The sequence below is a fragment of the Salmo salar genome, chromosome 02, assembly GCF_965601325.2.
Source record: "Salmo salar chromosome 02, fSalSal1, whole genome shotgun sequence".
Classification (NCBI taxonomy): domain Eukaryota; kingdom Metazoa; phylum Chordata; class Actinopteri; order Salmoniformes; family Salmonidae; genus Salmo; species Salmo salar.
The window spans coordinates 43,002,159-43,030,012 of record NC_138292.1 but is presented as its reverse complement, the minus strand read 5'-3'; the positions used below and the strand labels follow the sequence as shown (position 1 = coordinate 43,030,012).

Below are 27,854 nucleotides of genomic sequence, written 5' to 3'. Positions count from 1 at the left end.
AACATTTACATGATTTGGTCGTTTGGTACATTACCCTGGGCTTTTGCCGACTCAGTCTTCTGTCATTTGTACATTTTGCAGTGTAACCTGATATGATTCTCATCATTGGATGGCATCCTAGCGCTTTGCCAATATGTCCCTCAACACTATAGATACAACACGAACACAGTAAAATACTAGATACAGTATATCTCGCTGGTCTTAAGAATCACTTGTAAATCTCTTACAGATATTTAGTTGCATATATACAACCCCAAATGTTGTCCAGGTGAAGACAAAAAGATAAATTACTGATCAGTTTTAGCCTACAAGATTTCATCAATTCAGGCCTACATTTAGCGTTTAAACCATGTATCAGAGTGACACGAGAAAAGAGGGGGAAAGGAAGCTGAAAGTCAGTGTAGTGAGTCGAAGGCAGGGAGAGATAAAGACACACAGTGCTAGGTTGTATTAAATGGTCTAGATGTTTTATTGGTGTTGGTTTCATTTTCTTTCACACACATGTTCTACTACTGTTTTTTTTTCTCGTATCTTCTGTAGTCTCAACCCCCTACAGCCCTCTGAGTAAGACCCAGCCTGAAATGGCTGTTCCTCTGCTGGTCTCCAATACAGACATTCACACAGAACTTAATACCTGGACTGGGTCTCCTAGATTGGACCGGACTCCAGGAGCATGGAAGTGGTAGTAGGAATATGGACGCCATAGTTTCTGTCTCACATGTTTTAATAATAAAACACAACCTTGTCGCTGTTTTTTTTTGTTGTTGTTACATTTTTGCATCGGCTTTCTGAAAACCTGGCGGAAAAAAAGATTGGAAACCATACAAAAAAAAGGAAACAGTGACCTTTCCTCTTTTTCCGTAACACACTCAACAATGCCGCCGATGTTCTTTTTCACTTGAATGTGTATCTTGAGATGTTTTATTTTCAACATATCATTTTTATTTCTTTAAATCGGTATAGAATTATATAGTTTTCCTAGAACACACAGAAAGATTGAGTTGTATTTTCCAACTGGGGGTGTACTGTAGTATTTAACAAGGACAATGGTTCACACAGTGCACACAAACAGACAAACAGGGAGTAGAGGGGAGAGGAGGGTGTGAGAGACAGAAAGGGAAGGGGGACTGGGGACGCCATGGCGGGGTGTGCTTTGTTATGCCTAAATGAGGGAAAGCCGCTCTCACATACCCCCCTCCCTTTATATAAATAAAAAAAACAAGTAAAACCATTGAACCCCCACCCCATATTATAAAAAAAAAACAACACTGTTGAAGAAAAAGGAAACGGTCGAAGTGAGAAAGACATCCGCTCTCCCTCCTGCAGACAGGAGAGGGCGAGAGGGGACGGCTCGATTGGTGTCAGCTGTGGGATCTCGCTTGTGATCTGTAGATCTGTGTGTGACCAGAGGACGAGCAAAGGGTCGCAGGAGAAGGAAGAGAGGGAGGAACAGAGGTATAGAGATAGAGGGGGGGGGGAGAAAAGGAAGGGAAGAAGGAGTGGTATGGCCCTTTTTTTTGCCGAGCGTAGACACTCCCTTTAGATCATAGCTCGTTCAAATCTACATACACAATATGCAGCTGCCGTTTGGTAGATATATTGGTTTATGTACACAGCAGTGAGAGAACACATGCAAAGAGTATCATAGGAGATGGAGATGGGGTTTGATGTGGGTAGTCGTAAAGGTGCTTTGCTGTTTTTAATCTTTGGGGCAGTTGTGATGAAAATTGCTTTGAAGCGGTTGTTGTCTTTTACGGGGTGGGGCATCTGAAGACGTGTCTTGCCAGGGATGGAATGAAAGGGGGGAGAAACAAATGGAAAATGTAGGGGTATGAGTAAAGACGGTATCCATCGCTCAATAGTACGTCTCCCTTTCCACCCAACCTGTATGAGGAGAGGGGAGGGGAAGAGAAAAGAGAGGCGTTAAGAGAGTTTTCTTGTTTTTGTGTCAATTAAAGATTTGTGTGTGAAGTTACAAATGTAAATCTCATGTTAGGATTCGGGCCAAAATGTTATACATAGAGAAAGAGACAGCCATTTACCTCCTGGGTTCCTACGGATGAGCAGTTTTCGGATCTCATCATACACAAAGATGAGGACACTGTAGGGGACCGCACAGAACCACCAGCTGGGCCTGGAGGAGAGAGAGAGAGGAGGGGGACAGAGGTTAATCAACACACATCATGGCAGATAGAAGGTCAATAGTTGTCAGTGTAGGTGTATGTACAGTATGTGTGTATGTCTATGTCTATCTGTTTGGTTTGTGTAGGTGTATGTGCATGTCTATCTGTTTGTTTAGGTGTATGTGCATGTCTATCTGTTTGTGTATGTCTATGTCTATCTGTTTGTTTAGGTGTATGTGCATGTCTATCTGTTTGTGTCGGTGTATGTGCATGTCTATCTGTTTGTTTAGGTGTATGTGCATGTCTATCTGATTGTGTAGGTGTATGTCTATCTGTTTGTGTAGGTGTATGTCTATCTGTTTGTGTAGGTGTATGTCTATGTCTATCTGTTTGTGTAAGTGTATGTGCATATCTATCTGTTTGTGTAGGTGTATGTCTATGCTCGTTTGTGTAGGTGTATGTCTATCTGTTTGTGTAGATGTATGTCTATCTGTTTGTGTAGATGTATTTCTGTATATTTCTGGGTTTACTCCACTCACTTTAGGGGGAACATCCTGAGTGCCACATCCATGCCTGGGGTGTAGGATAGGAAGGCAGCCAGAGCTGTCTCCTCAAACAGGCCAAAGATCAGGATCTTGTTCCTAAGAGGAGAGTAGTGCAGAGGAGAGACATGAGAATAAATATAAGAAGGTGAGAGAGACTAATATACATAGAGACCAAGCATACTGTATATTAACGAACAGACGGACAGACAGACAGGAAACCAGATACAGAAACAGACAGGCAGACAGACTCACTTCATGCCCTGCTGGAAGACAGAGTTCCGCCTGGTCTTGCAGACAATGACATCAGCCCACTGTACCACCACGATACTGACGAAGAAGGCTGTGTGACACGTGAACTCCACGATCTTCCTCTGTTCATATGTCTACACACACACAGAGAGGAGAAAGGGTGTGAGACACAGTATTTGAATCATAGAATGAAATAGAACAATAGAATGGTCATTGGCATCCCGGCAATGTGACTAAAAGGACAGCCATCTTGGTCAGGGAATATTTATTTATAGAATCTGATCAAATATGGTGAAATAGTGTAAACAATGAATTTGCATATATACTTGTAATATACTGTATTGCTATATTTTGAATACTTATTTTGGCTCGGAATTGTAGCATGTACCTACCCATTGCTGGCCATAGCTGTCTTCCAGGTCGTTGCAAGCGCGGTCGTCCCAGTTGAGCCTGATACCCACAAGAATTGAGGGTAGGAAGCCATTCTCAGCCAAGATCACAAAGTAGGAGAAGAAGCCTCCCAGAGCCTGGATCATACCTTCACACACAGACATAGACACAAAGCGTTAACATATGTTCACTCCGGAAATGATGTTACCGGATCCCACAAGGAGAAGCCATTGACTGTCGTATAGACTTGTGAACTATAATCCACTAGCCATAGATGTATGATCGATAAGCATCGATGCACTCATCAGTCTGTCAGATTCTACAACAGGGTGGTAGAAGACTAATCAACCATACTGTCCATAGAGTAGTGCTCAAGGACTTCATGGGGAAGTATTGATCATTGATCTGGCTGTGGGCTATAATAACATGTCCAGCTACATATGCACTGTCTTTATGGCCCCAACCAGGTAGAGGAGCTAATGGGGACCCACCGATTTGCCCGTAGGCGATGCTGATGAGCCTCTCGTTCACCAGCTTGTCCCTGGTGGGGTTCCTGGGCTGACGCTTCATGATGTCACTCTCGGCTGCCTCATAGGCCAGGGAGATGGCGGGCACCTGGGGGAGGGGGTCACAGGTCACAGATGTGAGTTTGTATGAGAAACAAATATTTCACATTGTTGTATATTTGATTGATTGCTCCATTGTGAGATAGGGCATATCAAGTTTACGTGTGACATTATTTTCAACAATGCACAATTTCGTATTTTGTGTGTGTGTGTGTGTGTGTGTGTGTGTGTGTGTGTGTGTGTGTGTGTGTGTGTGTGTGTGTGTGTGTGTGTGTGTGTGTGTGTGTGTGTGTGTGTGTGTGTTATGTGTGTGTGCCTTACCATGTCAGTTCCCAGGTCGATACAGAGGATGGTGATGGTTCCCAGGGGTAGGGGGATGTTGACGATGATGAAGAGGAGGAAGGGTGTGATCTCAGGGATGTTACTGGTCAGGGTATATGCAATGGACTTCTTCAGGTTATCAAAGATCAGACGACCTGCAGGGAGACAGGAGGATACACACTGAACTCTGACCTCTGCAGAATTGAGCAAAGGTCACTCAAAGTTGGATCAGGGCCTGTACTTATTCATAAAGTGTCTCAGAGTAGGAGGGCTGATCTAGGATCAGGCCCCTCTTGTCCATGTGATCTTATCCACTAAAAAGTCAAAACTGATTTGAGATCAGCACCTACTCTGAGATGCTTTAAAAATACAGGCTCATATTACCCGTCCCTCTCATCTTCTCCTTTTCTGCCCTCTTTAACCTTTCTTCCACTTCTCCCTCTCACGCGCCCTTCTACTCTTTCCATCTATTCTCCTCTCTCGCCCCATTTCTCACCCTCTTCTACTCCAGTAACGATGGAGGCAAAGTTGTCGTCCAGCAGGATCATGTCAGCGGCCTGCTTGGACACGTCAGAGCCGGAGATTCCCATGGCAACGCCGATGTCAGCCTTCTTCAGTGCAGGAGAGTCGTTCACACCGTCACCTGTCACAGCCACGATGGCACCCTGGGAGGGACAGAAGAGTTAGTGTGTGTCCCAAATGGCACCCTATTTCCTTCATAGTGCACTTTAGTAGTGCTTTTGAGCATGGCCTATAGAAAGTCACTATCGTACCAAAACTAGGGGGAAGTGATGGGGTCAATTCCCTGTTCAATTCAATCCATTCATTTTTATATGCATTAATAAAATCTCAACAATCTCCCCGAACTGAAAATGGAATGAACCCCAACCTTGTTTCCAGACTTATATTAGTGTAGTCGTGGAAAGAAAGTTCACTTTTGTTGATCAGGTGATGGATTCAGGTAGTGTGTGTCTTTCTGTTTGTGTGTGTGTGTGTGTCTCACCAGTCGCTGGCAGCCCTCCACGATGATGAGTTTCTGCTGGGGGGAGGTCCTGGCGAACACAATCTCAGTGTGGTTCCTCAGGATGTCATCCATCTGATCCTGAGACAGTTCCTTCAGGTCTGTACCGTGGATCACACAAGCCTTGGCATCCCTGGAGACACACACACACATTAGAATAGCTAGCTTGGATCCACGGAGACAGGGCGAAAGTGAAATGAGAGTGAAAATGAATGAGAACAATGAATTAGCAGAACGGGATCCCGTGTGGTCTCACCGTCATTGTGAAATGGTGTGTGTGTGTGTGTGTGTGTGTGTGTGTGTGTGTGTGTGTGTGTGTGTGTGTGTGTGTGTGTGTGTGCGTGCGTGCGTGCGTGCGTGCGTGCGTGCGTGCGTGCGTGCGTGCGTGCGTGCGTGCGTGCGTGTGCTCGTGCGTCTCATGTTTCTCACCTGGGGTTGACCTGGCTGACGGGGATATTGAGGCGAGAGGCGATGTCCTCCACTGTCTCGTTGCCCTCGGAGATGATGCCCACGCCCTTAGCGATGGCCTTGGCAGTGATTGGATGATCACCTGTCACCATGATGACTTTGATGCCAGCCGAACGGCATTTGCCCACAGCGTCGGGCACAGCGGCACGGGGAGGGTCAATCATGGACATGAGGCCCACGAAGCACAGGCCCTCTGTGGTGAAGTTGACGTCGTCACAGTCGAAGGCAAAGCCCTTGGGGTACTGGTCTTCAGGCATTAGCAGGTGGCAGAAACCTGGGGAGTGACAGGAGGGGTTAGCTTGACTTACTCGTTCTACTCATCCTCTACTAAATCAGTCAATCCTTCAGCTCTCACTTCTATTCATCATTGGATACGGTACATTTGACCCATTCTCCAAGAACCAACATCCTGACCTTCTCTCCTTTCCTCCTCCTCTAGCCTCTTTCCCTCTGTCCCCCTCCCCTCCCTCTAACAACCCGCCCCACTCCTCTTATGTGTTCTGGAAGGCCCGTTTCTTTCTCTTCCTTCTTCTCATCCTTCCCTCCACATCTCTCTCTCACCCCCCCCCCCCCCCCCTCCTTTCACTCTCCCTGTCTCACCGAGTACTCTCTCTCCCAGTCCTCCAAGCTCCATGTAGGCGTTCTGGAAGGATTCCTTCATCTCCTCGTCCATGGGCTGCTCCTTGCCCTGGATGATGATGGTGGTGCAGCGGTCCAGGATCCTCTCTGGGGCTCCCTTCATCACTAGCAGGTAACGGTTGTCATTGGGATCCTCTGTCTCGTGAACTGAAAGCTGTGGGGGTGGTTGAGGATGGAAGGGAGAGAGAGAGAAATAGGGGGGAAGAAGGGGGAGAGGTGAGATCGGACATGGTCACAGTGTTAGAAACCAATCCATTTGAGTGTTGTGTTTGTGCGTGTGTGTATGTACACATATGTGTGTTACGTACCTGGTACTTGTTGGTGGAGTTGAACGGGATCTCGGCCACCTTCTTGTTCTTCTCTCTTATTTGTTTGACAGAGCCACAGGACAGCTCGATACACTTGAGCAGGGCAGACTCGGATGCATCACCAGCGGTGTCCCTCTTCAGGATGGGCAGTTGGTCCTGGCCGGCTTTGAACACGGCGCGGTTGCAGAGAGCTGCGACGCGAGCCAGGGCAGCCCATGAGGCTGAGGTCTTGTCAAAGGAGGCACCTGGAGAGAGAGGTGGCGATTAGAGATGATAAAACAATATCAATTCCTAACCTGTAATTAAACTGTACTTGTCTGTGTAACTACCATGTGAATACATAGGTTATAGAACTACTTAAGAGGGATTCCTAAACTTAAACCTGTCTCTAAACGTGACTGTACCCAAACCAACCCAAACTCCAGCTCTACCACTAATTATAATACTAACACTAACACTAACACTAACTCTAACACTAACTCTAACACTAACTCTAACACTAACTCTAACACTAACTCTAACACTAACACTAACTCTAACACTAACTCTAACTCTAACTCTAACTCTAACACTAACTCTAACACTAACTCTAACTCTAACACTAACTCTAACTCTAACACTAACTCTAACACTAACTCTAACACTAACACTAACTCTAACACTAACACTAACACTAACACTAAGTCTAACACTAACTCTAAAACTAACTCTTACAGTGAGGGAAAAAAGTATTTGATCCCTTGCTGATTTTGTACGTTTGCCCACTGACAAAGAAATGATCAGTCTATAATTTTAATGGTAGGTTTATTTGAACAGTGAGAGACAGAATAACAACAACAAAATCCAGAAAAACGCATGTCAAAAATGTTATAAATTGATTTGCATTTTTATGAGGGAAATAAGTATTTGACCCCTCTGCAAAACATGACTTAGTACTTGGTGGCAAAACCCTTGTTGGCAATCACAGAGGTCAGACGTTCTTGTAGTTGGCCACCAGGTTTGCACACATCTCAGGAGGGATTTTGTCCCACTCCTCTTTGCAGATCTTCTCCAAGTCATTAAGGTTTCAAGGCTGACGTTTGGCAACTCGAACCTACAGCTGCCTCCACAGATTTTCTATGGGATTAAGGTCTGGAGACTGGCTAGGCCACTCCAGGACCTTAATGTGCTTCTTCTTGAGCCACTCCTTTGTTGCCTTGGCCGTGTGTTTTGGGTCATTGTCATGCTGGAATACCCATCCACGACCCATTTTCAATGCCCTGGCTGAGGGAAGGAGGTTCTCACCCAAGATTTGACGGTACATGGCCCCATCCATCGTCCCTTTGATGCGGTGAAGTTGTCCTGTCCCCTTAGCAGAAAAACACCCCCAAAGCATAATGTTTCCACCTCCATGTTTGACGGTGGGGATGGTGTTCTTGGGGTCATAGGCAGCATTCCCCCTCCTCCAAACACGGCGAGTTGAGTTGATGCCAAAGAGCTCCATTTTGGTCTCAGCTGATCACAACACTTTCACCCAGTTGTCCTCTGAATCATTCAGATGTTCATTGGCAAACTTCAGACGGGCATGTATATGTGCTTTCTTAAGCAGGGAGACCTTGCGGGCGCTGCAGGATTTCAGTCCTTCATGGCGTAGTGTGTTACCAATAGTTTTCTTGGTGACTATGAGAGTGTGCTCCTAATCTCAGATCGTTACCTGTATAAAAGACACCTGGGAGCCAGAAATCTTTCTGATTGAGAGGGGGTCAAATACTTATTTCCCTCATTAAAATGCAAATCAATTTATAACATTTTTGACATGCGTTTTTCTGGATTTTTGTTGTTGTTATTCTGTCTCTCACTGTTCAAATAAACCTACCATTAAAATTATAGACTGATCATTTCTTTGTCAGTGGGCAAACGTACAAAATCAGCAGGGGATCAAATACATTTTTTCCCTCACTCCAACCCAAACTCTAAAGGCTAGCGCACATCACACTGAATGTGGATCTAGCATTCGCCAGCCAATCTTTCAGTGCGCCAACATTTTTCACGTGGTTCTACATGTAAAATTGGTGTGCACTTGGTTCGCAAATTACATTCAGAGGTGCTAAGTGCTCTCGGCCAGAAAACGCTATTGGTGTGTCTGAGCCCCAAACTCTACCATTATATCTAACACCAACTCCAACCCTCCTGATCTCCTCTTACCAGACTGGTCCTCAGTGGTGTCGGCCTCGTGGATCTGGTTGTCGAACCACATGTGGGCCACGGTCATCCTGTTCTGGGTCAGGGTGCCAGTCTTGTCGGAGCAGATGGTGGAGGTGGAGCCTAGGGTCTCCACAGCTTCCAGATTCTTGACCAGGCAGTTCTTCTTCGCCATACGCTTGGCAGTCAGAGTCAGACACACCTACAGCACAGAGACAGGGGAAAGACAGGGGTTATCCAGGAACCAGAATGAAGGAGGGTACTAGTACCAACAAACTAGAAAGGTTACCTATTCTGGAGAAAATGTGTGTGCTTGCTTCAGCTGTCTAGTTGGTCTAGAGATCTATAATGTAGTTCTGGTAGAAGTTATAATTGGTCTGGATCTAGTCTTAATCAATGTGTAGTATGTCTATGTTAATTGTGTAGTTAGCTGTCTAGTTGGTCTAGTTGGTCTAGATCTACAGTCTCGTTGATCCAGAATGAATCTCATTTACAGTATGCAAATGTGACATTTCAAAAAATTCTAAAAACCTGTTTTTGCTTTGTCATTATGGGGTATTGTGTTTAGATTGATGAGGGGGGGGGGGGGGGGGGAACATTTCATCCATTTTAGAATAAGGCTGTAACGTAACAAAATGTGGAAAAGGTCCAGGGGTCTGAATACTTCCGAATGCACTGTTTATAATACATGATATTTAGCAGATGACTCACAGCCATGAGTGCATAGATTTTACGTACGGGTGGTCCCGGGAATTGAACCCACAGGTATGAGGTTCAATAGAGATGGGATTCACAGAGAAACAGCAATAGAGAGGAAGGGTCAGACGGAGAGGGAGCCAGGGCCACTCACAGTGACAGTAGCCAGCAAGCCCTCGGGGACATTGGCCACAATGATGCCGATGAGGAAGATGACGGCCTCCAGCCAGGTGTATCCCAGGCAGACGGCCAGGATGAAGAAGGTGATGCCCAGGAACACGGCCACGCCTGTGATCAGGTGGATGAAGTGCTCAATTTCCTTGGCGATGGGGGTCTTGCCCGACTCTAGACCGGAGGTGAGAGTGGCGATACGGCCCATAACGGTACGGTCGCCGGTACACACCACGATGCCACGCGCCGTACCTGAGAGAGAGAGAGAGAGAGAGAGGGAGGGAGAGGGGGGAAATAGAGGGCATATATTCATTCAGGAAAAAAGAGAGGTTGAAATGAGAGAGGAGAAGTAAAAGTGGGAACTCTTGTATGCTTATGTGGGTAACTTCTGTGTCAACAGCAGCTCTATGGTATAATATTACGTTTGAATCAGCTTAGTTGAACCAGTCAAAAGCCTAGCAAGCCTTAGTGCTGCTGGGGTGCAGCATCCAATACTGCAGTAGGACCCTGCTGACTGAATATGGTAGGTCGAGTCTGACACGCAGGAATAGAGAAAAGAGGATAGGAGAATAGTCAGGGACAGAACAGCTGATGTGTCTGTCTGTTTGTCTGTGAGTTAGCAGTTTCTATTGTTACCTTCAACGCAGTTGGTAGAGAAGAAAGCAACATTGCGGGTCTCCAGGGGGTTGTCATGGGTACAGTCAGGTGACCTGCTCTGGGGTTCTGATTCGCCAGTCAGGGAGGAGTTATCCACCTATAGGAGAAGGACAAAACCCAGAAGGATAACATTTTTTAAGTAAAAATGTGTAGCTGTGTGAGTGTGTGTTATCTGAACTGTGTGTGCGTGTGTGTGATTGTGTGTGTGTGTATGGTACCTTGCAGCCGTGAGCAGAGACGACTCTGAGGTCGGCAGGGATCCTGTCTCCTCCCTTCACCTCCACCAGGTCTCCTGCCACCACCTCCTCAGCGTTGATCGTCATCTTCTCGCCTTCACGGATCACCAAGGCTTGCTACAGGGAGAACACAGAGGGAGGGTTAGATAGTCCAAGCACACGTTCATTTACACACACACACACACACACACACACACACACACACACACACACACACACACACACACACACACACACACACACACACACACACACACACACACACACACACACACACACACACACACACACACACACACACACACACGTGTTTACCTGGGGCACCATGTTCTTGAAGGACTCCATGATTTTGGAGCTCTTGGCCTCCTGGAAGTAGGAGAAACAACCGGTGACCACGACGACTACAGAGAGCACGATACCCAGGTACAGCTGAGGGGAGAGAGAGAGAAAGACAGGAAATCCCATTGTTACACTGTGTACATTGCAGGTCAATGCATAACAGGAGTATTTAGCTTCAAACTGAACACAGACCACCGCAGTAATTGTCACTAGACTAGATGATCATGCAAAAACAGAAAGAAGGTGTCAATGACCAAGTACATTAGCCATTTGGTTGTATGTTAGAATTAAGGTTAGGGACTGGTGCTGCTGGCAGTGTGTGTGTGAGGTTTGGTAAACTGGGGTATGTGTGATTCAGCTGTGTGTGGCTCTAACTGTCCCTTATTCTGTGGCTGTGTTTACTTTTAGTGTTTGGGTGCATGTGTGTGCGTGTAGGTGTGCTTGTGGGTGACTCACATTGTCTCCTGCCGGCTCGTCCTCGGTGGCGGCCTGGATGGCGTAGGCCAGGAAACAAAGAATGGCGCCGGTCCACAGCAGGATGGAGAAGCCACCGAATAGCTGGCGACAGAACTTGATCCACTCGGGGGTGGTCGGGGGAGGAGTGAGGCAATTGGGACCGTCCCTGATCAGAAACTCAGCCGCCTTGGCGTTGGTCAGACCCTGGGTGGGGAGAGAGTGGGGTCGGCGTTAAACCTAGTACTGAGTGTGGTGAAATTAGGGGTAGCACCATAAAAATCCTATTATATCTAATATGTAATTATATTGGTAAAACTTTAAGCCTGCAGGTATAATGCTTTATGACTACTTATAAGCAAGTATGAGCCTTTAAAATATTTTCAACTGACTCAAAAAGGTTGTAACGTAGTAAGGATAATTATAAGATTATAATTGAGACTTTATAAGGGGTCATGCGAAGTCTTAGAACGCATTAAAACGTTGCTCAAACTGATCCCCTTCAAATACACCGACCGTGTGGCATGAGTGAATGTAAAATGGCAAAACACCACCATCTAGTGGCCTAGTAGCGGCTCTGTTAGTGACACAGCAGGACTCGGCGACCACTAGTATCTCCATGGAACGACAAAGATAGACCTCTATGGGACAGTACAGTAGGAGGAGTCACCTGGACAATGTCGGTGTTGAACTTCCTGCAGCACTCCTCTATGGACATCTTGTGTTCCGTCTGAAAGGTAGAGAGGGAGGGAGGGATAGAGCGAGAGACAGAGACAGATAGAGAGAGGGGGAGAGAGAGAGGAGGAGGAGAGAGAGATAGAGTGTATGTATGTGTATTTGTGTGGGAGAGAGAAACAGAGAAACATTGAGAATATGCCATAAATATCATAACAATGAATTTAAAACAAACTAGGAGAATTTTGACTTAATCATTATCATTCACTTTAAGGTCTCTCTCCAAACTATTTAGAGAGTGTGTGTTCCTGTTACACATTGACTCTTGGGGGGTACCCTGAAAGGATTCGATCAATATTCAAACTCTAACTTACGGAGAGGCATATGTTAGTATTTCAATAATAGTTATGGGGGTGCCCAGCGTGCCCCTTGAGCAGGGCAGTGGGTGTGTGTGCCACTGTGTGCCAGTCACTTACAATCGGTACTTCTTTCTTGAGTTCGTCCATATCCTTCCCCTTCTTGTTCTTCTTGCTGGGAGAAGATTTGCCATCTTTATCCTGGGAGGTAGCAACGCGGTAACTGTCCGACCGCCCATACTGGGCGGTGGGGGGGACAGTAAGAGAGGGGGGAAGGGATTAGGGGGGGGGGGAATACTTTCACTATTATTTAAATAGAAACATGGTTAAAGCACCAGACACAACAGATGGGGAGAGGGACTTGATTATTTTCTCTGATACCCATTTGATCTTCACAGAGATCACAGACGGAAGGATCAAAAGACCGTCTGGCTTTACTGCAGTGTCTGTCTCATCTCGGGAACCCGCTATCACAGTTTGTATCCACTGGCCACCTGCTTCATTTGTCATTTATGTTAATTGTTACCAGAGACTACTGTATGTTCTCCACGCTCGCATGCACCGACGCACGTACGCGCACACACACACACAGAGACTAGCTGGTGGGGCACAGAGGCCCTGAAAGAGAAACACAGTGCAGATACAGTGCATTCTCTCAGTCTTCAAAACCTCTCTAATTATTAGATATATATTTTAAATGTAACCTTTATTTAACTAGGCAACTCAGTTAAGAACAAATTCTTATTTACAGTGACGGCCTACACCGGCCAAACCCGGACGACGCTGGGTTAATTGTGCGCCGCCCTACGGGACTCCCAATCACGGCCGGTTGTGATACAGCCTGGAATCGAACCAGAGTGTCTGTAGTGACACCTCTAGCACTGAGATGCGGTGCCTTAGACTGATGCGCCACTCGGGAGCCCCTAGATTAGATGAATATCTATTCAATTGAATTGGATACATCAATGTGACTGTGATGTGTTGAATATGAAACAGTTTGGCAGACACACACACACACAGACAGATGTCTCTCTTCTAGGGAGCACAAAGTGTTGCATTAGCTCAAGTTCCGATTTACACTAACTGATGCTCAAATCAAATCAATACAGAAGCCCCTGACCAGAGTCCCTCAGTTGACAGAATGAGAGAGAGAGAGAGAGAGAGAGAGAGAGAGAGAGAGAGAGAGAGAGAGAGAGAGAGAGAGAGAGAGAGAGAGAGAGAGAGAGAGAGAGAGAGAGAGAGAGACAAAATGGCTTCCAGGAGGGTTCTAGTGGAAAAGCCGCTCATTGACACAGCTAACTCATCAAGGAAACTGACCTTGCTGCAGGATCAATACAATCAGTGATGTAATAAAGGACCAGAAGGGTTAAAGGACCACAGAGTCCAAAAGGCAATCTGTCTGTTTCTTACCACACCTATCACCCTTAATTAAGAACATGTAGCTCACATATTCTCATCCATTCTGACTATATGGTCACTTTTATTTGTTCTAGTGTAACCGATGTGAAATGGCTAGTTAGTTAGCGGTGGTGCGCGCTAATAGCGTTTCAATCGGTGACGTCACTCGCTCTGAGACTTGAAGTAGGGTTGCCCCTTGCGTTGCAAGGGCCGCGGCTTTTGTGGCGCGATGGGTAACGATGCTTCGTGGGGTGTCAGTTGTTGATGTGTGCAAGGGTCCCTGGTTCGAGCCCAGGTTGGGGCGAAGAGAGGGACGGAACCTACACTGTTACACTAGCATCATCATCAAGTGACTGTATGGTCCAGTGTTCAAGGAAACACAGGGAAGCCCCCTGGTGGCTATTGTCAAGATGACATGCTCTAACAAGCTTGGTCTACTGCCTTGGTTTGACTGGGTTTCAACTGTGTTACTGCTTGGTTGGAACAAAAGCCTGCACCTACACTGGTCCTCTTTGGATATGGTTGACCCCTACCTGTTAATTTATTCTGAATAATAAAGGGAAAATACACATTCAAGTCAAGTTTTTATTTTTGCCCTGGTCCATCACAAACCAAATAAATAGCCTATACCGAGCTAAACACACATGACCTAATCTCCCACACCCTGATAAACACACTTGACTAAGTACAATGCCATGAATGGGTGAGTAAACTTGCCACTGAAAGTCCCAGTGCTTAACACGAGTTCAGTTGAGAAATGTCAGATGCATAGACTCTTCCACGTGTAAAAGAGACCAGTCTTAGTGGTTCATTGTGGTCAGAAAGGTTTGAGGAGGATTTATAGTGAACACTGCAGGTCTCCACTCTGCCCCTGATTTACAGAAGTAATACTGGAACACACTAGAGTCTCCCTTGAACACAAACTAACCCTGAAAAGATTGGTTCAAACATTCGCCCAAACACAACTCCCCACAAACAACACACAAGTTGACTACAAAATGTCCAAAATCAACCTTCCCACACACACACACACACACACACACCACACACACACACACACACACACACACACACACACACACACACACACACACACACACACACACACACACACACACACACACACACACACACACACACACACACACACACACCCGTGCGCATGTGGATGTCGTCAACCGAGAATGTGAGTGAACTCTCGCTGCAACAAGACCAGACAGGCCTAGAGAGCCGAACAGAGGAGAGACTGATAGAAGACTACTGTTACTCATGCCCTTTGAGATTGGCCTGCCTCCGGTGTGTGTGTGTGTGTGTGTGTGTGTGTGTGTGTGTGTGTGTGTGTGTGTGTGTGTGTGTGTGTGTGTGTGTGTGTGTGTGTGTGTGTGTGTGTGTGTGTGTGTGTGTGTGTGTGTGTGTGTGTGTGTGTGTGTCCATCGCGCAGAGGTAGATGTTATAGATAAGCCAACAGGTCTGGGTTATGCACACAAGGTGTGGAGTTTCTAGCTAGGCAGGTTTTTCAATGGCTAACACTGAGTGGGCCATTGAAATGCATTTAGAGTGCATTGTTAGGTCTGACAGCACACCTGCTCATCACACACACACGCACGCACGCACACACACACACCACACTTAGTGCTAATACAAACACATGAAGAGCGGAGACAGGTGAAACAGGCATTACAAGAGAGGGATGGACAGAGAGAGATTAATGAAACAAAGAGAAAGACAGTGATGGGGCAGAAAGAGAGACAGCAGTGGGAGGTGAGAGAGAGGGAGAGAAGAGCTCTTCTCTCACACCACTAATTAGATATTGACCACTATTCTTTGTCTGTTGACTCAGGCTGTGTATATCAGTGAGTGACAGCATGACTGGGATCCCACTCTAACAGATTGTTCTATAACACTGTAAAACAAACAACCCCACCTGCAGGGTCGCGACCTTACAACCTGCGGACCCAGAGAGTGGATGTTGGCCCCTTACCGTGTGTGTGTGTGGGGTAGGGGTGTTAACGTGCGTGCAGGCATGTGTGTGTGGGCTAATGCCACTCAATCTTTCATGACATGCATGGAACAACCCAAGCTTCTCCTTTTACCCACAACCCTCAAGCTGTGTGGCAAGATTTCTTCATTGCGGTTAGGAGGTCACGACTATCGCCTAGGTTACAAGCTAAAACATTTCGAGAGCGTGGTTTTGTTCCTCATTGTTCAATACAACCTGGTATATGTCATCTGTCTGTCTGTCTGTCTGTCTGTCTGTCTGTCTGTCTGCATGCCTGTTTCTACCATTTGTTGTTGAGGGAAAATGTAATGCAAGGATGTTGTTTCAGAGAAGAAACAGAGACTGCAGGCTGAAATTACAACCACTAGCCCTCACACAGACGGACAAAGAAAGACAGGCGGACCTACTGACAGACACAAACCGGAGGAACTGGAGTCGGTGACTTACAAACAGACAGACACTACAGTACATATTATCGCATCTCCTCCGCACATTCTAATCTTTTCAAGTAGAAGACAGACTGTCTGGAACAACGAAGACAGGCACATTCACTTCGGAGTAGATTCCTAAAGCGACTAGTGTGCTAAACTACCAGAGGATAGTAGAACATCATTGGGTGTGTGTACACTATGTCTCAAAATAAACCAGCAAGAGTTCATCACGTTCTATTGATGTCATGCTGCTGTGGTTTGTCTGGTTCTAATGTTCTGTTCTGGTTTTGTCCCGTTTTCCCGGAGCTAAGCGCCTGGTTAGGAGGTCACATTACCATGGAGGTTGGCATGGTGACCGAGGCTTAGTGGTGGGCGGTGGCCTAGTACTGTAGGATCCCCCTGATCTGATCGCTCAGTTATAATTGATGCCTCGGTAACTGGACATTCGAGGAAATAGCCAACGCGTATGTGTGTGTGTGTGTGTGGTGTGTGTATCTTTATAAGAAAGAACGAGATACCTTCTTATATGCGCAAGCTGTAAGCCTGCCAACAGCTAGGCAGAGGTGAGTCATTGTCGAGGTGGCTACAGTCTGTCTGCGCAGCGAGAACACGCACTGCGGCAGACAGAGAGAGCGAGAGAGTGAGGGGGGGGGGGGGGGCAGATAATAATAGGAACAGAAAAGGGAAAGGGTATGAGAAGAGCGTGAGAAGGGAAAAATAGGAGACTAGGAGAGATATTAAAACAGACAATGGCCTATATGCAATGTTTTCTCAGTTATTAATCAGAAGATTTCGTTCTGAAGTGAAGTGAACATGGGGGCATGTTTCATATGTTGAACACTTCCACACTGTAGTGAACCACAGTAGCCAATACCAATCAACAGGAGCATGTCTGTCTGTCAGTCTGTCTGTCTAAGGCACACAGGCTTGGGCATGCCCCCTAACGGTGATGGACCTGCGTGGGCATGAGGCGTGGCATCCCAGCCTCTCCTGATATGCACGAGAGGTGAGGGGTTTCACAAGAGGCGGGATGAAGTTGCACTGTTTGGGTTTACGTTTTAGGGAACCTACAAAAGGGGAAATAGTAACTATTGCAGTAAAACAGTTTGACTGTGTGTGAAGCTTGAATTGACTAAGATGGTAGATAGATTTCTCCATACTACACACTTCCTGAAAGAAATTATTTTAACCTCATTACCTTGAGTGGTTCCCAAATGACACCCTATTCCCTATGTAGTGCAATACTTTAGACCCATACTTTTCCCAATGTAGTGCAGTACTTTTGATAGTGCACTATCTATGGAATAGGGTGCCATTGGAGACGACTCCTCACGAACTGTGCCCTGTGTGTGGTGAATAACAACACTTTATAAGTACATTTTACATTTTAGTCATTTAGCAGACGCTCTTATCCAGAGCGACTTACAAATTGGTGCATTCACCTATAATATCCAGTGGAACAACCACTTTACAATAGTGCATCTAAATCTTTATAAGTGACAGTATCTGTAACCATGGCTGTGCAACCCCCTTCTCCCAATATAGTTTGATTATCTCTTGTAAGCCTATCAGGCAAGCCATGACCCATGTGACACTACTAGTTGATAGGCTGCTGTGAAGGGATCCTAGCCAATGGGGAAGGTTTGGGGGCGGAGGGTAGTGATGATGACAGTTATATGTCCATTCAGTCCTGCTGTCAATAAATTGAGTTAATCTATTTATTGGTTTCTATTCGTTTGGATATGAGATGAAAATTCAACGAATTGAATGTGATTAGTTGATGTAAAAATCTGCATTTACAGGTTGTTTTATTAGATTTGGGATGGGATGGGGTCACAACAAATTCTTGGGGGTAAAAAAATGGCATCCCCAGAAATTCTGGTGGAAAAAATGTGATCCCCGCTGAAAGAGTTTGAATACCACTGCTCTAGGCCTTTATGTGAACTATATACTATATGGGAGTGTGTACAACATTGTTGGGGATAAACTGCATTGTTGGTTAGGGGCTTGTAAGTAAGCATTTCACTGTAAGGTCTACATCTGTTGTATTCGGCGCATGTGACAAATACAATTTGATTTGATAGGAACATCTGGTTCCAACAGCCCTGGGGTAAAGGGCTAGGTAGCCACAGGGGGTATGGCCTAGGGGTAGGTTGTTGGTCTGCGTAGGTGGCAGGGCCTGGGTTGGGGGCTGGTCTGGGTAGGTGGCTGGGCCTGGGTAGGTGGCTGGGCCTGGGTAGGGGACTGGTCTGGGTAGGTGGCTGGTCTGGGTAGGTGGCTGGGCCTGGGTACGGGGCTGGTCTGGGTAGGTGGCTGGGCCTGGGTAGGGGGCTGGTCTGGGTAGGTGGCTGGGCCTGGGTAGGGGGCTTGTCTGGGTAGGTGGCTGGGCCTGGGTAGGGGGCTGGGCCTGGGTAGGGGGCTGGTCTGGGTAGGGGACTGATCTGGGTAGGTGGCTGGTCTGGGTAGGAGGCTGGTCTGGGTAGGTGGCTGGGCCTGGGTAGGTGGCTGGTCTGGGTAGGGGGCTGGTCTGGGTAGGTGGCTGGGCCTGGGTAGGGGGCTGGTCTGGGTAGGTGTGGGTCTGGGTAGGGGGGTGGTCTGGGTAGGTGGCTGGTCTGGGTAGGAGGCTGGGCCTGGGTAGGGGGCTGGTCTGGGTAGGTGGCTGGTCTGGGTAGGGGGCTGGTCTGGGTAGGTGGCTGGGCCTGGGTAGGGGGCTGGTCTGGGTAGGTGGCTGGGCCTGGGTAGGGGGCTGGTCTGGGTAGGGGGCTGGTCTGGGTAGGTGGCTTGTCTGGGTAGATGGCTGGGCCTGGGTAGGGGGCTGGGCCTGGGTAGGGGGCTGGTCTGGGTAGGTGGCTGGTCTGGGTAGGGGGCTGGTCTGGGTAGGGGGCTGGTCTGGGTAGGTGGCTTGTCTGGGTAGATGGCTGGGCCTGGGTAGGGGGCTGGTCTGGGTAGGGGGCTGGGTCTGGGGGCTCATGCTAGTAGGATTAGCTAGACTGATTGCTCTTGTCTTGATTAGCCTACTATATTGTACACCAAATACAGTAACTCTCCCTAGCTAACTTCCAGTAGAGAGTTTCTTCTCCATATTAAAGAGTGATAATGAAATGGGGAATCGGTGCATTAAGACCTATAGGAAAATCAAATCAAATGTTATTGGTCACATGCACATATTTAGCAGATGTTATTGCGGGTGTAGAAAAATGCTTGTGTTCCTAGCTCCAACAGTGCAGTAATATCTAACAATTCACAACAATACACACAAATCTATAAGTAAAAGGATGGAATTAGATTGAGCAATGTCGGAGTGGCATTGACTAGAATACAGTAGAATAAAATACAGTATATACATATGAGATGAGTAAAGCAGTATGTAAACATTATTTCAACATTTTTAACGTGACTAATGTTCCGTTATCAGTGGCCAGGGATTCCAAGTCTATGTATATAGGGCAGCAGCCTCTAAGGTGCATATCTAAAAATGGTTTCATATCAAGACACGTCTTGGTTGTCAAATATTTGGGTTTGCTTTTTGTCACAATGACAGTTACTTTAATTTCTGGATTCTCAACTTCTTCTCAAATGGTAATTATCTTAATTGAATAAATATATAAACAGTAGTGGAAAACGTACCCAATTGGAATGTAGTGAAGTTAAAGCAAAAGTTGTCAAAAATATAAATACACTGAACAAAAATATAAACGCAACATGTAAAGTGTTGGTCCCATGTTTCATGAGCTGAAATAAAAGATCCCAGAAATGTTCCATACGCACAAAAAATGTATTTCTCTCAACTTTTGTGCACAAATTTGTTTACATCCCTGTTAGTGAGCATTTCTCCTTTGCCAAGATAACCCTTCCACCTGACAGCAGTGGCATTTCAAGAAGCTGATTAAATGGCATGATCGTTACACAGGTGCACCTTGTGACAGTTTTGCCACACAACACAATGCCACAGATGTCTCAAGTTTTGAGGGAGTGTGCAATTGGCATGCTGACTGCAGGAATGTCCACCAGAGCTGTTGCCAGAGAATGTAATGTTTATTTCTCTTCCAACGTTGTTTCTGAGAATTTAGCAGTACCTCCAACCGGCCTCACAACTGCAGACAATGTGTGACCCTGCCAGCCTAGGACCTCTACATCCGGCTTCTTCACCTGCGGGATCGTCTGAGACCAGCCACCCGCACAGCTGATGAAACTGAAGTGTATCTGTCTATAATAAAGCCTTTTTGTAAGGAAAAACTCATTCTGATTGGCTGGCTCACTAGGGGGATGGCCGGCTCCCAAGTGGGTGGGCCTATACCCCCCCCCCCCAGTCCCACCCATGGCTGCGCTCCTGCCAGTCATGTGAAATCCATAGATTAGGGCCTAATTTATTTATTTCACTTGACTGATTTCCTTATATGAACTGTAACTCAGTAAAATTGTTGAAATTGTTGCATGTTACATTTATATTTTTGTTCAGTAAAGTACAGATACCCCAAAAAACAACTTAAGTAGTACTTCAAAGTATTTTTACTTTACACATTTTTACTTTACACCACTGTATATAAATAAAGTTATATTAAATTCAATTCAATTGTTTTGATGTTCAGAGGTATGGAATTCCAGCCAGACCCTGAGGTCATGACCTCTGCTTATAGCAGAAATTATACACTGTGTATCTATGTGCATGTGAACACACACACACACACACACCAAATGTTTTGTATCCTAATTTAGCTCTCATTGACAAATCATTTGTGTTTCCTTCTAAAAAAAAAACAGCAAAACCAAAACAAAATCCCATCTAATGGCATTACCCCACCTGTCCTCCCCTACCCTCATCCCTTCATCCTTCCCCCATGCCCATCTGTCCATCCCCTGATCTGTTCATCCTGGCAGGCAGCTGTGCTCCAGTTTAGATTCTGCATGTGTCCTTGTCTCTCAGTGTGTATACCATTTGTGAGTGTATATCAGTGTTTTCTTTAGGAAAATGTGGCGCACTTGAATGGCGAATGGGAAGCGCGCTTCAATTTTCCAGTTGAGAAATAAAAATAGGAGTAATTTTTAATCGTGGCCATCAAAACTGTTTAACATGCAATTGCATTTCGAATTGTTATAAAAGCACACGTTTCACTCCAGAAACAATGAATGAGCTGTTTGAGAATCTGTAACAGCAGCTCTCGCACTGTCTGACAGATTTTTTCGCTCATAGGCTCTGTATCTGTATGTTGTGCGGTGAGATAAACGACTAACGAAAATACACGCGGCAATTTAATTCCATGAAATTATGGAAATTAACCTATAGACTAGTAAGCATGACTGGTCAAATGCATTTACATCGACTGGTATTTCCATCGATGCAAAGACTATAAAAGCATTATCGGCCAAAAGTCGGCTAACGGAAACCCTGGTGTACGTGTGTGTGTGTGTGTGTGTGTGTGTGTGTGTGTGTGTGTGTGTGTGTGTGTGTGTGTGTGTGTGTGTGTGTGTGTGTGTGTGTGTGTGTGTGTGTGTGTGTGTGTGTGTGTGTGTGTGTGTGTGTGTGTGTGTGTTCGCTCCTCAGTGAGAATAGCATTGTCTAGATTGGTATCGTAAATCTTGAGTGTTTAGTGGCCCTTGTAGGGACAATGGTAGATTCTCTCTTTCTCCTATGAGGGGTTCCCTGAGGATATTCTGTGTTAATGCAGATGATTTAGGTGACAGAGAATACATAGCAACTCCTGCTCTGTGTACTGTCTTGTCTTCTGGCCTCTGAAGTACTGTGCTACCTGTGACACGGTCTGTGAAAGGAAACGTCATTTGGGCAGAATTGAAATAAATAAATACATTTAAGCATTTCTGTATATTTTCAAATGAGACAAATTCAATTGACGTAGTTGATAATGAAAGGGGGAAGAAAACATACGCGCGCACACACAAACACACACACACAAACAAGCTTGGGAGTACACTCTGAATTAGTAATGACTGTGTTGGCAGGGAACCCAACTCTCCTCTGTCTCTCACTCTGCAAACCCCCACTTAACATTTCCCGAACATTGCAGCAACGCTAACCAATCAGGCTGCCCTATGTTGCATTACAATTGATCAAATGTTTATGTTATTTGATTAACTTATGACCTTAGTAAGGAACTCAGTCTGCTTTGAAGGGTAAGGGAGTCATCAAAACTCAAATAAACCATAATTCCAAATTTCCCCAAAAGTCCCCAAATACTTACACAATACCCTATTACCCTGCCGTATCACCCTACCCTTAAAGTAGGTCCTTCTAGCTAAGCTAGAAGACTAACATTCATACCATGTCCTTCCAAATGACTCTTTAAGGACAAAACCCTCATGAATATCCCACTAGTATATTGATTATTGACTATTAGTAGGATGCCCAGGGCGGCTCGGTGGACATACAGTGCACTGCGTAAACCCCCCAGACTCAGCAGCAGGACACGAATGACTGCAGATGCAGTTAGGACAGGAGTGAGCTAGCTACTCTGCACCAAACTCTGGGTTGGGCCACAGCTATATCTACACTCTTAGAAAAAAAGGAGCTATCTAGAACCTAAAGGGGTTCTTTGGCTGTCCCCATAGGAGAATCCTCTGAAGAACCTTTTTTGGTTCCAGGTAGAACCCTTTTGGGTTCCATGTAGTACCCTTTCCACAAAGGGTTCAACATGGAACTCGAAACGGTTCTACCTGAAACGAAAAATGGTTCTACATGGAAACAAAAAAGGGTTCTCCTATGGGGACAGTCGAATAACCCTTTTGGGACCATTTTTTTCTAAGAGTGCACCTTGTCCCATCATGACCAAGCAAGCCTTACCTAAATACCTACACCTTTACCCTTTCCTATACCCATCCTGTACACCTGGCCAGTCTAAGGAAATTGCCAAGCGTACAGCTCTCTACCTCTGCCACTGCAATGATTTATCTCCACACCACCTACACCAACATGCCCTTCCTTTAAACTGTATATCACTTCCCTTTCTTCCCTTCAATGAGAGAGGTGATGGGGGATATCAGGGAGTGCTCCCCCCCATGCTCCTCAGCCCCTGTCCAGTGAGCTCTCCCTGATATCCCCCATCACCGCTCTCTGTATCCCATAGGGATGAATACCTATACCTGCCCCTGTCCTGTCATCCCATCTACCTCCTGTCTCTGTGGTAACCAATCCCTAAGAGCAGAGGCAAGCAGGGGAAACAGGAGCCATGGCAATGTGAGCTCAGGTCATTATCCCACAACAGGATACAGCCCTCCCCCCTCTCTCTCTACACCTCCTTCGCCCTGCACCCACCCTCCCTCTGTCCTCCCCCTCCTTTTCTCTATGGCTCATGTGTCTGAAGGTGAAATGGGTGCAGCCATCTTCACTTGCTCGCCTCTCCCATTTCTATTTCTCACTCGTTCGCTCTTCCCCCCCCCCCCCCCCCTCTCTCTCAGCATCATTAGGTTACCCCATCACTGACTGTACCAGAGCAACTATACACACAATCGCCACATCAGCAACCTCAATTACTCACAATTGGTGTGACAAATGAAATAGGCTGTCTGTCTGTCTGTCTTCAGGACCTCTGACACTTCGCCTCACTGTTTGCTTGCTTCCTTACATCGCTTGCTTCCTTACATCCCTTGCTAAAACATCCCTTTCTGCGTGACTCCACGAGTCCGCCAATCACAGCTTTTTAAAGGGAATTTCCACTCGACAGGCACCGCCCACATTTTGACGCGGCAGCCTGCGGCCTTGGGGGCAGGCAGTGTCAAGCGCCAGATCGACTTCGCAGAATGTCTTGTATGTTGTCAAATAATCATAGGGGTGAGATTGGTTAAGGTAAAGAACACATGCCTTCCAATTATTTGAAAATGTAATTATTATCAGAGGTCACACACATATTTTATTTGCGCGCCGGATGAGGACCCCCCCCCACCCCCTGTCTCATTTACACATAGGCTACACTGGCTGATCTAACTTCACCACGGAAGTGGTTCGTGCGTAAGCACTTTTTGCACTCCATCCCATTTGACGCAGTGCCTGTTGCTACGGATGATTCTCGCATCCTCATGAATAGCCTATCACCAACGACTGGTTCATTTCTCACCGCTCCACAGTAGACTTCGACCGGGAGAAATGCCTCCAAGGCCCACCCAGGTCATAGATGGAGATGATATCATTCGTGCCTGTTCTGCCGGTGTCTGTTCGTTAACCGTGGGCGATCCAGCTTCATCCGCCACTGGGATTTTGTGGCATCATGTCATCAAATTAATTCAACGCCCAGAACCGAGTCGGGGATTACATCTTAAACTCTCATATACGCAAGATAAATGACGAGGCAGAAATTGCGCAACAGTCCACACCGACAGTCAGCAGCATCACCTCGAAATGTTCCTACAGAACTATTCATAGTCAAATTATTATTGGCTTTACAAAACAGTGAACATATTGGTGTTATTGTGGTGTTATTTCAATCGATACCTTTATTGAGACGTGATCTTTTTTTTAAATCTCATCCGGCGCCGGGCCGCATCCCCCATTTGACGCAGTGAGGGAGTCAGAACTTCGTGTGCGTTCTATTCACTTACAAATCCAGTCCCAAATGTATCATCACCCAGCATTCACAGGACATCTTTTTAACCTATCGTGTGCGTTCACTGTCAACGGTTATCGCGTCCCTGTTGTCACAAATGAAAGGGGGGGAAAGTTGGTGAAGCGCTTATTCGTGGTAACCGCATTATGACGCACCGAGGCTTCAGTGCGCTCAGGCATCGCATACCATACCGACATACGCAATGTCCTCGGTAGACTAGGGTAGGTGTTCCTATGTCACACTAGCTGTCTATCGTCAAATGTTGCGAAGAAGTAGTTACCTGCACTATCGCAGATTTAAAGAAGTAGACAATTGGGTCGCGATGATGCGAGGATAATTTACATGGGCAATAGGGGGGGAGGGGATACTGTAATCATGCGCCCATTCGAATACACAGCCACACATTCTAAAATCATCAAATACAGGCTAATAATAACGGCAGGTGAATAACAGAACATTGTGTCTCATTGAAATCCCTCAGTGACATGCCAAATGAAGCCTATGCGCAGTGGTCTCTCTCGCTCGCTCTCTCTCTCGCTCCCGCTCTCTCTCTGACGAGAGCCGGCTGTCAGAATAAACCGATTACCATGGCAAGGGTATAGTCAAAGTGTCAAGATATGCCTTATATAGCCCATAGCCTATATTAATGCATATGGCAAACCCCTGAATGAGACCAATCAATCATATTTGATCACTAACTTGTTCGTTCCATAGTGTATGAAAAACAAAAGAAACAGCAGAAAATTTCAGTAAATGACATTCAATTATTCCATCAGCAGATTGTGACCAATTAATTGTCAAATTTAAACCTTACAACTGCAGTAGAAATCACAGAGAGCTGTTTTGTGCCTGCTCTAGCCTACTTGTCACATCAATTTGTCGCAGTCTATGAGACCGTAGACTATATAGCCTAAAAAAAATCCGCATTGGAGTCAATGTCACTCAAATATTTCCAGAGGAGAAAAAACATGACACTGCAGTATGGTGCCCTTCCCCGTCAGCATCTGGGGTTTTAAACAGTTTTCAAGGCATTTTATAACTTTCATGCATCATAAGGCAGTTATAAAGTTGGTAGACGCCGGGCTTACCCCCATGTTGGCGCAGTCAGGCTTCTCTCCTCAGGTGATGCAAAGCTTGAGAGGTGTCAGCCCCTCAGGTGGAATTATATCAAAATGGTATTGCCTTTTAAAAAGGTAAGAAAGATTTGTATTCAGTTATTCAGGTAAACACGAAAGAAAGCGACAAAGACGTCAGTCAAGCAAATTTCTATAAATGGGTTAATTGATGAAATAAACAGATTGTGTCTCTAACCTCCAAAAGGTTATAGTATTTTCCCCCTCCACCTAAACGTCTTTCAAATGAAATGTTGCGGTCTCAAGCAGAGCATCACGCGAGGATGCGGGTCCTTCTCTTGCTCTCTGATAGTTGCGGTAAAAGACCGGTGAAACTAAGAAGCCGCACTGCTCTGGTTTTTTTAGGATTTGATCTCCCTCCGCGGCTCTGTTGGCTGCCGCAGTACTTCCTTCTCTACACACTACCACTCCGCCTATGGAAGAAGCGCCGGTGGGTGTGAGTGATCGCAGCGCCCCATTCTAGCAAAGCTGATAAACCATGGACCTCGTAAACCCGCCCAATGACCACTGAATTGGCCAATAGAAATTCCGAGCAACTATTTGATGACAGGCGATCTAGCCAATCGTCACAAGTACGTAACACTGGCCAATAGAAGGCCTAATCTGCCCCTCCTTCTTTACTGCAGAATTCCAAGGCCGTTAGCCATCAGCATCCTGAGCCCCTAGGCCGAAATGTTGTGTAAATGGACGTACAAGGTTAGATACTATTGTCGTGGTTGTCTTGTATTCATGTAACTTATTTATGTTTTATAATTTGATGGCATTGTGTGCTGTATGTGATAATCACCCCTGTCTTTCTGGTCGTGTTGGTCACTGTGAACTTCAATGCCTCCCCTAGGCCTGCAATTACATAGCAGACGATGGAGAGAATAGGCTACACTGGTAGAAGATAATAGACCTAGGTCCTATAATTAAGATGTCACAGAGTGCTTATACAGAAACCCAGCCTAAAACCCCAAAGACCAAGCAATGCTGATGTAGATAAACAGTGGCTAGAAAAAACTCCCTAGAAAGGCAGGAACCAGGGAAGAAACCTAGAGAGGAACCAGGCCAGTCCTCTTCTGGCTGTGCCGGGTAAGACGACAGATGTGGAGTTCAAAACAAACAACAAAACTAACAACTGTCAAAGTTAGAGTGAGAGATTATCAGTGGTGTTCAACTGCAGCTGGGTTAAGCGCACCACTATCTGCATGTCTGTTACAGACGTTGTATGTATGCTTATCAGGCAGACTACACCCATGTATCTACGTCTTCTTGTTGAAGTACAAAAACATTCTCTCTCTCTCTCTCTCTTTCTCTCTCTCAGGGAAAGAGTGAGACAAATAGACAGAGGTGTGGCACTATGAAGTACGCAGTATGAAGTTGCTAGAAATGGAGAGAGAGAGAGAGAGAGAGAGAGAGAGAGAGAGAGGTGAAAGAGAGAGGCCATGGGAAAGGAGAGAGACAGAGAGGAACTGACAGACAGAAAGAGACAGCTGGCCTACGTGTAGAAGTGAGTGAGTTGCCATTGCAGGTCACGGATTTTCCGTGTGTTGTTTTAACCCTAAATGTATTAAAGTGGAGAATGAACGCTGCAGTACACTGGCTGCACGCAGCCTCACGGCTGATTTGCAAGGGAAAGCACAGAGTCATGGTTCACCTTCCAAGTGAGATGCATCGCACTGCTGCCTCCACTGCCCCTCACAAGATGTCCGAAAGGATGACCAGAGAGAAAAATAACCACAAGAAATTAAGGTTTGACAAGGGTTAAATGAAGGTTATACGTCTTAACAAGGTGGTTTCCCAATTCATTCTCACTGATCTTTAGATGAGGGAAGCACTTGACATGACACAGGCCCAATGTCAGATTAACTACCAGTGGAATAACCTATGTAGCTATGCCATTTCAGAATGCAATGTACTGTATGTCCTTGTGGTGATACTGCCTTCAGTGCCTTGACTAGCTCT

General features: G+C 46.0%; 1 protein-coding gene across 2 annotated transcripts; it reads right to left on the bottom strand.

Annotated features, from left to right (window-relative positions):
- Nucleotides 1-445: 445 nt before the first annotated feature.
- Nucleotides 446-26,339, bottom strand: LOC106583316 (sodium/potassium-transporting ATPase subunit alpha-3). 2 transcript variants are annotated; one of them, XM_014167371.3, is made up of 22 exons: nucleotides 26,086-26,339; nucleotides 25,863-25,956; nucleotides 12,515-12,634; nucleotides 12,034-12,093; nucleotides 11,367-11,570; nucleotides 10,887-11,000; nucleotides 10,554-10,688; nucleotides 10,315-10,432; nucleotides 9,662-9,930; nucleotides 8,815-9,013; nucleotides 6,631-6,875; nucleotides 6,284-6,476; nucleotides 5,645-5,957; nucleotides 5,198-5,348; nucleotides 4,691-4,859; nucleotides 4,195-4,349; nucleotides 3,799-3,922; nucleotides 3,310-3,455; nucleotides 2,921-3,051; nucleotides 2,663-2,764; nucleotides 2,043-2,134; nucleotides 446-1,884 (listed from the first exon to the last, which is right to left on the bottom strand). In XM_014167371.3, the coding sequence occupies exons 2-22, from the start codon at nucleotides 25,866-25,868 to the stop codon at nucleotides 1,856-1,858; spliced, it is 3,075 nt and encodes a 1,024-aa protein (XP_014022846.1). In that variant the 5' UTR covers nucleotides 25,869-25,956; nucleotides 26,086-26,339; the 3' UTR covers nucleotides 446-1,855. The 2 variants fall into 2 exon arrangements, with proteins under 2 accessions (XP_014022846.1, XP_014022853.1); XM_014167378.3 differs by having other exon boundaries at nucleotides 12,515-12,595.
- Nucleotides 26,340-27,854: the final 1,515 nt, after the last annotated feature.

What these genes read in the sequence shown, in the direction of transcription:
- LOC106583316 (XM_014167371.3), bottom strand. An exon ending in ACGAGCCGGCAGGAGACAAT is followed by an intron (nt 11,001 to 11,366) that starts GTGAGTCACCCA and finishes CTCTCCCCTCAG; the next exon opens with CTGTACCTGGGTATCGTGCT. An exon ending in CGTTACTGGAGTAGAAGAGG is followed by an intron (nt 4,350 to 4,690) that starts GTGAGAAATGGG and finishes GTCTCCCTGCAG; the next exon opens with GTCGTCTGATCTTTGATAAC.